The 8611-nt window shown below is 48.6% G+C and overlaps 1 protein-coding gene across 3 annotated transcripts; it reads left to right on the top strand.

Moving 5' to 3' along the window:
* The first annotated feature begins 2066 nt into the window (after positions 1-2066).
* On the top strand, positions 2067-7212 carry SPATA24 (spermatogenesis associated 24). Of its 3 annotated transcripts, none has more exons than XM_015597916.2 (6): positions 2067-2232; positions 3369-3491; positions 3716-3846; positions 3932-4002; positions 6841-6943; positions 7051-7212. In XM_015597916.2, the coding sequence occupies exons 1-6, from the start codon at positions 2116-2118 to the stop codon at positions 7178-7180; spliced, it is 675 nt and encodes a 224-aa protein (XP_015453402.1). In that variant the 5' UTR covers positions 2067-2115; the 3' UTR covers positions 7181-7212. The 3 variants fall into 3 exon arrangements, with proteins under 3 accessions (XP_015453402.1, XP_024896497.1, XP_006923109.1); XM_006923047.3 differs by having other exon boundaries at positions 2071-2232; positions 3426-3491; XM_025040729.1 differs by lacking the exons at positions 6841-6943; positions 7051-7212 and adding an exon at positions 6139-6304.
* The last annotated feature ends 1399 nt before the right edge of the window (positions 7213-8611 follow it).

The following is an 8611-nucleotide window of genomic DNA, read 5'->3' on the forward strand; positions in this document are numbered from 1 at the left end:
GAACAAAACGACTTTTTTTTTAAGCTGTAAATTTTGGGTGGTGTGTTGTACAGCAATAGATAACCAGAACATCAACCAGGATGACAACCCTATGCAAAAAGACAGCCCTTTCTGGGGTAGGATCACAGAGCTGTTTGTGATGTCAAATTATCCTAAGTCCGCTGAGCCCTGGTTGGCCAGGAGCCCATAGTGTTTGCTGATATAGAGAGTGGGAATCAGTGGCAGTCCCCAACCAGGGTGACCATTCCTCATGTCCATGCTGGTATGCAGGGTGCGGACCTGGATCCAAGGTTCTCTCTTGCTTATAACCTCTCATCCCCAAGGAACTGGCTGCTGGAGCCTACTATGCTCCAGGGTTTTGCTCTAAATAAACAAGGCAACCTGTTCCAGCTAGTGGGAAGAGTGGGAAGAGTGGAAAGAGATATCAAGCAGCACCTCATGAAAAACCCTAGAGAAGGGACACAGTTTAAGGAAAGATTCAGGGATCGATGCCCCAAAGGGATGTGCAGCTTTATCCAGGATGATTCAGGTGAATGTTCACATCTGATAGACAAAGTTCCAGGAAGGCTCTGTGCTGAGGTACACAACCTACATACTCAGCATCCTCCAGGCCTACACTGTCCAATACAATAGCCGCTAGCCATATGAGGCTATTTAAATTTCAATTTTAATTAAATTTTTTTAAAATTTGAAAAGCATTCCTCAGTCACGTGAGCCACATTTCAAGTGCTGAGTAGCCCACATGTGGCTAGTGGCTACAGTACTGGACCATGCAGATACAGAGCATTTCCAGGGCAGAAGTCCTGTTGAACAGTACTGTTCTGGGCCCTTTAAGATTAGCCAACAGAAATGGTCTTGCCCTCAAGGACATGATAACAGACACTAAAAACAAGGGCTATTACTGGGAGACCCACAGGAATGGCTACATTTGCTGAGCCATGAAATCCAGCTAAAAAAAGAGGCCCCCTAGGGAGCTTTGGGAAGCAGCCTGAGTGGCTTACTTAAACTTTCAGCTTTCCTCTCTGGTCACTGATAACATTTTTTGCAAACTTCTTAATATAGTAATTTCCTGCTTGGAGGTATTAAATTCGGTAACTTTAGTATCCATTATGATCAACAAAAATGCAGCACAGCTTCATGGTTAAGTACATGGACTCTGCAATCAAAGTGCCTATGTCAAAACCCTGCTCTGAGGCTTAGTTTAGTAACTTAGTACCTTGGGCAAGTTATTCACTCTCATAGAACCTGCATTTTCTCATCTGTAAAATGGGGACAGTAGAACCTACTTCCCCAGGTTATTATGAGGATCACATGAAATAATATTAATGTGGCATAATAGTGCTACGAAATAGTGAATACTTGATAGTTATTAGCTCTAATATTCCTCAAGCTTAATCTTATTTGGGTTTCAAAAAAAGCCCTCAATGGGGATTTGGTGAAGGTGTATAATCACCTTATCCCTTCCTACCTCCGTTTTGGAAGTCTCCTTCATATCCCATCTCACTTCTACTAATCTCTTCAGGCTATTTAGGGGCCTCCCCAGCACCTTGTATTTGGCTCTAGTGTGGCTTCCCAGAACTTAGTTCCAGCGTGTGACAACTCTTATCTCGAGATCACTCTCCTTTTCTATTCTTGAGCCGCCTTTCATTGCTTAGGCTTAGGTCCCCTAAGTATTGAGTATGTTCTAGGAAGAAGAGAGGTCACAGGAAGCCGAGAGAAATTTAGATATTAGGGTGTGAGAAAGAGGCGTGTGAAGCTAAAGATGCAGGTGTTGCCTTAGAAGGCTCTTGCTTCAGGGTCTTGCAGGCCCTGAGAGAAGGCTGGGGATGGGGTCGGGGGCGGGCGGGGAGAAGTAAAGCAGGGCCCTTCCTGCTCCTCAGGACTGCGTGAGAACTACCAGATAAAATAGATGTGTAAATACTCTATAAACTTAAATTTCTAAGGGTTGTTAAATTACCCTGACGGCTCCTTTAAGAGGCGGGCCTCATCCCTGCTAACAAAGCAAGTCCCCGCCTCCGGTTGCCAGGGTACTCTGTGGCGTCGCATTCTCATTGGTGGGCGACGTGGTGAGCCATCCAGCGGCAGCCATTTCCAACGAGCTGGCGGGGGCAAAAGATGGCGACGCCCGTCGGGTGGTCGCAGGGGGGGTCAGGGTCGGTGTGTCTCGCCTTCGATCAACTGCGGGACGTGATTGAGTCTCAGGAGGAACTGATCCACCAGCTGAGGAACGTGGTACGCAGCCCGAAGAGCTAGGGGAGAGGCTGGACTGGACGCCTAAATGTTGGAGTTGGGCCAGCCCCTGTTCCGGTGCCGGGGGGGGGGGCATACGGAGAGCACATTGCCAATGGCGTCATCAGAAGGAAGGAGGGGTCAGATGTGTTATGGCTGGTGGGGATGGAGCCAAAAAGGGCCAAGGGTCTCATGAATATTTACCAGAGAATTGTAATCAAAATCAAGTTGTTCTCTACTCTCTTTGCCTTGTTGTGCAAAGCCTGGTAGATATATCCCCATTTATTCACTGAGCCTCAGTTTCCCCATTTCTAGTTGGAGACGATTTCACTGCCCAAACCCCTTGAGTGCTGGCAAAGAAACTGTTAACATCCTTTCTGTTACATACATCCCCTCCTCAGTGTCTAATGCAGTGCCATGCTGAGTGCAGTAAGCACAGGTTTGGCCTTTGCGCACATTAACAGCTTCTGACCCCCTTATGTCCCTTTTCTATTGTTTTCTCAATCAAACCCCAGTTCATGGGTGCAAAGCATCGGAGCCACAGATTATCTGGACAGGCATAGTAAAACCCTGGCCAGGTGGAGTTTACGGTTTTTCAGTTTTTGTTTTCTATCTTGAATAGAAGACCTGGACATACCTCCATCTCAGAAATAAGATGACTTCACATCTCCTTCTCCCTCTACTGGCTTTATGCGGCTCTAGGCATTGAATTACCTTCAATTTCCTGAAAGTACCCAGTTCTTCCTCTTGGCTACTTTAAGAGATGGACTCCACCCCTGGACTTTTTCTCACAGTCTGGAACTTTTCCACCCCTCTTCTTCTTCTGGCCTAGTCCTATACGGCAGTCAGATCTCGGGTCTGCTCTGATGTCTCATTCTCCAAAAGCAGTTCTGACTTTTCCCCAGGCCAAGTCAGGGGCCTCCTCTGGACACCTCTTTGTTGTTTTCCATCATAGCACACACTGTTAGAAGTGCTGACCATGGACTATCTTATCCATGAGACTGGTTGCTCCTTGAGGACAGGACCTAAGAGTTGAGCCTCAGTGAATCATGTGGGACAATTCTCCCTTCCCAGGGCCCCATCTCATCCTAGGTGCCCTGGACATCATCCCATTATCTATCCTTTCTCCTGGTCCCTAGTGGACACCCCTCCCCCACCCCAGCCTCAGGCCGTCCCTGAGCCAGGCTCTGTTGCAGATGGTTCTCCAGGACGAAAATTTTGTCAGTAAAGAAGAGTTCCAGGCAGTGGAGAAGAAGCTGGTGGTAAGTGACCTATCCAGGCTCCTGATTTTCCCCAATTTCCCGGAATCCTTTTGGTTGAGCAGAATCATTGAGTATTGGACTCTGAGAGCCTCCAGTCCCAGTAGCAACACAGAATCTTGTTCTCTGGCTTCTGTGTGTCCCTCTGAGAAAAGGAGCTGGTTAAGGGAGACCAGGAGACCCCAGGTGGCTTGGGGTTAATGAGGTCACTGCTACTGCTCCTGTAGGAAGAGAAAGCTGCTCATGCCAAGACGAAGGTCCTCCTGGCCAAGGAAGAGGAAAAGTTGCAGTTTGCCCTCGGAGAGGTAGAGGTGCTGTCTAAACAGCTGGAGAAAGAGAAGCTGGCCTTTGAAAAGGCGTGAGTGAGCTTTGGTTAGGGGGGATGGGTTGGAAGTCCTATCTGCCCGTCAGCCTTCCCACTCTTTCTTATGTTCTCCACCCAGGCTCTCCACTGTCAAGAGCAGAGCCCTGCAAGAGTCCAGCAAAAAGGACCAGCTCATCACCAAGTGCAATGGTAGGCGTGAGGCCCGCACTTCTTCCCACGCTTATATACATGGGCTCTTCCCCAACAGTCCAGTGCCCGTGTCCAGGGCAGGGTTTCACCCCAACTTCTGTCCCCGGCTGAGGATACAGGCAGGCCCAGGCGGGCCACACCTTCGCAAAGGCCTTCAGGGACCAGGCAGGCCACGGAAATGAGGGAAGCAGTTGTACGATATTCTTCATGGCCATAAAGGAACGGGCTTGCTCCCATTTTTCTTGAAACATACGACGACCTTAGTCCACCTTTTATTTTCCCACTTTTGATGTATATTAGAAATAGTGTGCTCTACTCATAACTCTGTTATAAGAGGAACAACAAGGCAAGCACAAACCCTGTTAGGGAGCTGACCCTTAGTCTCAAGGTGTGGGATCCCATAGGGAGGAGTGGGGTCTGCGGTGATGTGGAGAGCCCTGCCCCCTCTCAAGGGCTAGTGTCTCTGCTGTGGGAATGGGGTCCAGTATTGTTAGATCTTTAAAAAAGAAATTGGAAGCCAGGTTTTAATGGAAGCTTTTCTGACTTTTTAGTGTTGGCAACTGATTTAGAAATTTTAAAAGTATTGTATGGGCCAAGTAAAATGTCTGTGGGCCATTAGTTTTCAACTGTGCTCCATGTAGATGCCTGTGGCCACTTGTGCTGTGAGTTGCGAGGCACTTTCAGTCAGCTACCCAGTGTCCCTAGACCTCAGGAACCCCTTTTATTTTCCAAGAATGCTAAACTTCCCATACCTAGTTTAAGAAGTAGCTATGAATTCCATATGCAACATCTACTTCATTCACTGAAACAGATTTTGAGTAGGCTAGAGCCCAGAGCTAAGCCCAAAAGAGGTGCAGGGTCTCTCCTGATGGGCCCCCACCTGGGGCCTTGGGCATCCTTTACTCTCCAGTCCAGCTTTCTCTCTCTCCTGCTAAGTTATCTCACTGGTAAGCTGCCAGTGGGCTGCCATCTTGATCTGCCCAGGTGGGCTGACAGGCCTCATGGTTGTTTGAGAGCCCCCGTTAGGCCCTCTTGGGACCCAATAGGCAGTCACTAGCTCCATACCGAAGGATGCTGGCCCATAGTCCTTCACCTCCCTCTGGATATTCCCTCCTACTTCCCTAAAAGGAACCTAGGGTTCTTTCCTGGTGGTACTAGGTAAAGATATCCTTCTTTTAGGGCACTTCCTAGAGATCAGCTAAGGCTGCAGGGTTCTGTGTCTGCTAGTGGAAACTGTGTGAGTCACGGGGACAGAGCCTGGCTGCTTCCTCCGAGATTGTCCTGAATCCCTCCAGGAGGGCACAGCCCTCACCTGAGCAAATCCAATGACCCGAACGTTCCCCTGCCCTCCCCCTGGCCTGTGCCTCCCCCCTGCCACTTTCCCTTATGTGGTTTCAGTTTAGTTTTACTTACATAGTTACTTAATCTTTTCAAAAGGCTTTTCTAACCATGTTCTCATTGGGTGCCTTTTATTTTAAATTTATCTCTCATTTATTTTAAAAGATTCCCACAAATTTCTGATGCTTTTTCCCAAAAGAACTTCACAAGCAGTCAGTCTGGATTAGCTGGATGACCTGGGGAAGGAGTTTTGATAGTTCTGGTCCAGTGACCCTGTAAGCTCATGTGTTCCTTCTCTTCCTTCACCTGTGTCTCCTCTTTTCCATGCTGTGCCTTAATTTTTTACATCGTCTCTTCTGAAACCTTGAATGCCCCCGTGTTTTGCAATTTTAAAGCTGATGTTCTAGTTCATCTTTGTCCAACCTTTAAAGGCAGTGGGATTTTCTTCCTGTGAGGATCAGAATTTTCCACGGCTCCTTGAGGGCCAGTTATATAAATGAAGCACCCTCAGATCTCTATGGCCTCATTGCATTCTAACACAAATCACAAAAATTATCCTGGCATCTAATAAGCACTTAATTAGGGGATAAGCTTTGCCACCACTAATCTCCCTGGGTCCTCCTGACCCTGCTGTAGAAGAGGGACTATCCCTGTTCCCATCTTACGGATGAAGAAATGGATCTGAAAAAAGAGGCAACTTGCCTAAAGTGGTAATACTGTCTCACTAATATTAACGTCATTTAAATATCACCTTGCTCTGTTCTCTCATCAGTTCCTGAATGTTAGCTCTCCTTTCAGGAGCTACCTCCTTGAGGGCAGACCCTACACAGGGCTGGGCATCCAGCTGGCCCTCAGAAGGCCTGGTTGGATTGAGATGACTGAATTGGTGATGTTTCTAAGTCCTAAACCCCCAGGGGACATCCCGTTTACTCATGCCACAAATAAATTTATTGTGTTCCTTCTATGTGCCAGGTACTGTCTTGGACTTTAGGATTAAAACAATGAATAAAACAAAAATTCTTGTTCTTACATCCTAGTAGGGGAGAAGACAAATGAGTAAAATATATGGTATATTAGGTATAAGTGCTAAGAAGAAAAATAAAGCAGAGAAAAAATAAAGATAGGAAATATTGGGAAGGGGTATAATTTTAAGTTAGGAGGGTCTCGCCCAAGAGGAATGTCTGTGAGGATCTGCAGGAGTTGAGGCCAGGAGCTGTTGTTCATCCTCCTGCCTTTGGACGGGGCTGCCCACCTCTCTCCAAGAGCCTTTGCCTGCCCTCATGTGAGTCACCTAGTCCAGAATAGAGTTGTGAAGTCACCGACACATTCATCAGACATTGTGGCCTCTCATCACCCCATCAAGACTCCATAATAAACTCATGGAGAACCCCTGGGTGGGGGGAGCCAAGTTCTGAAAAGACCCACAAGGGAATGAATGCCTTAACTCAGGAAGGAGCCCGTGGGATGGAACCACCTCCTCCCTGCCTCTCTCCCCCACAGAAATTGAGTCTCACATTATAAAGCAAGAAGATATACTTAATGGCAAAGAGAATGAGATTAAGGAGTTGCAGCAAGTTATCAGCCAGCAGAAACAGATCTTCAGGTGAGGGGTCTGGGCCAGGCTGGGGGTTGTTGATGGAAGTGGGGAGCCAGACTTCTGGCCCCTACCTTAGACTGCCCCCAGCCCATGCCCAGCCGGCTCCATTGCAGGAATCACATGTCTGACTTCCGGATCCAGAAGCAGCAGGAGAACTACATGGCTCAGGTGCTGGACAGGAAGCATAAGAAAGCCTCGGGGACGCATCAGGCCCGGAGCCACCAGCGTCCCAGGGAAAAATAAAATGGTCTTCGCCTTTCTGTTCTCTGGCTGTATCACCCGACCTCTACCTTCTCTGCTGTGGGGGTCCCCATCCCAATCCTTCCTTTCTCTATGGGTACCCGCTTCAGGCCTCACTAGTGGCCTGACCCCCAAGGAAAGAACAGTAAGAGGCAGAAAGCACTCTCCTTCCTTCCTGCCTACCTCCTGGGCCTTGGTGACCTAAGTGAGAATCAAGTTACCAAGGCCTGGGTGGGGGAAAAGCCTTGGACCACCACCTACCAGGCCATTTCTGGGTTCAGAAGAGGATGCTGCTCAAGTCTCTAACCCTTGCTGCTTCTCTTTCTCCCTTGGGTAGTAGTAGGGGGTTAATGGGGGTATGGAGTTACAGCCTAAGGGAGGACTGCTTTGTTGTCTAATAGGCACTGGCACTTATTACTCAGTATTTAATCCTTGCCTATGTAAAGGCATAAAGGCAAGCCGTGTGTGTGTGTGTGTGTGTGTGCGCATGCGTGCATGCGCGTGCGCACGCGCGCCAGGACCACAATAAATTGGGAAATCAATGTCCATCATAAAGCAAGAGTATTACACCTGCGAATTACACATGCACCTTCTTAACACTTCCCTTCAACAGAACAAGCTCATCAGTCTTCATAAATGGTAGGAAGAGAAAGGGACAATGCTGTTTCTATTTTTAGGGTGGGGAAACTGTGAAGGGGTTATGACTTGCTGAAGTTGCACATTAACGCTGGATGTGATGGACAGCCTTCATCCTCTCAGAAGCCATCACTGATGGCTAGGTAATCATGGAGATATGCCCAGGCAGGGACCCACTCAAGATGAATCAGATGTGTCAAATCTAGCCTTTCCTGGCTCAGCGTGAGGATGAATGCACAGGAGGGGCCAGTAGTCTTGCTCCAAGGCCAACTGGGGCCTGAGTCATGGCAGGACCTTGAAGTCAAGGGCAAATGGAGCCCATTGTCCCAGGACAATGACAGGTGGCAGCTGCTTCCCCACCAGAGCCTGTTCCTCAGGGCTAGTGCCGAGGTGATGGAGGCTGGAATGAGGGCCTTGTGAGTGAGTGGCTGAGGGAGCAAAGGGTTAATCTTGCCTCAGAGAGGCTTTAGAGAGGGGACCACAGCTACTCCAAAGGTTCCTAAGAGTCCCCACATCAGCATCCAGGCCTTGTTCTAGTTGCCAAGGCAGCCTATAAAAGCTGTCCACTCCAGCCCCTTTCAATAGATTCCCACTAAAGGCTAATGGGTCCAGCCAGGGACAGCACCTTCCTGAGGCTCCAGTACTTTTGGGGCAGGGGGGCAGCCCTCCAAGCAATGCTCCTCTAGCAAAGGTGTGGAGTGATGGGTCAAGGAAAGTGGGTGCACTCTTGATGTCAAGCTGGGATCAGGTTACAGGGCCAGGGAGGTGGGGTGCCCTGTGGTAATGGGAAGGTGCTGA

This window comes from Pteropus alecto, unplaced genomic scaffold, assembly GCF_000325575.1.
Source record: "Pteropus alecto unplaced genomic scaffold, ASM32557v1 scaffold78, whole genome shotgun sequence".
Classification (NCBI taxonomy): domain Eukaryota; kingdom Metazoa; phylum Chordata; class Mammalia; order Chiroptera; family Pteropodidae; genus Pteropus; species Pteropus alecto.

Excerpts from the sequence above, each read along its gene's own strand:
- SPATA24 (XM_015597916.2), top strand. The coding sequence starts at position 2,116 with ATGGCGACGCCCGTCGGGTGGTCGCAGGGGGGGTCAGGGTCGGTGTGT. Across the intron at positions 3,492-3,715 it reads CAGTGGAGAAGAAGCTGGTG|GAAGAGAAAGCTGCTCATGC; the intron begins GTAAGTGACCTA and ends CTGCTCCTGTAG. Across the intron at positions 3,847-3,931 it reads AAGCTGGCCTTTGAAAAGGC|GCTCTCCACTGTCAAGAGCA; the intron begins GTGAGTGAGCTT and ends TTCTCCACCCAG.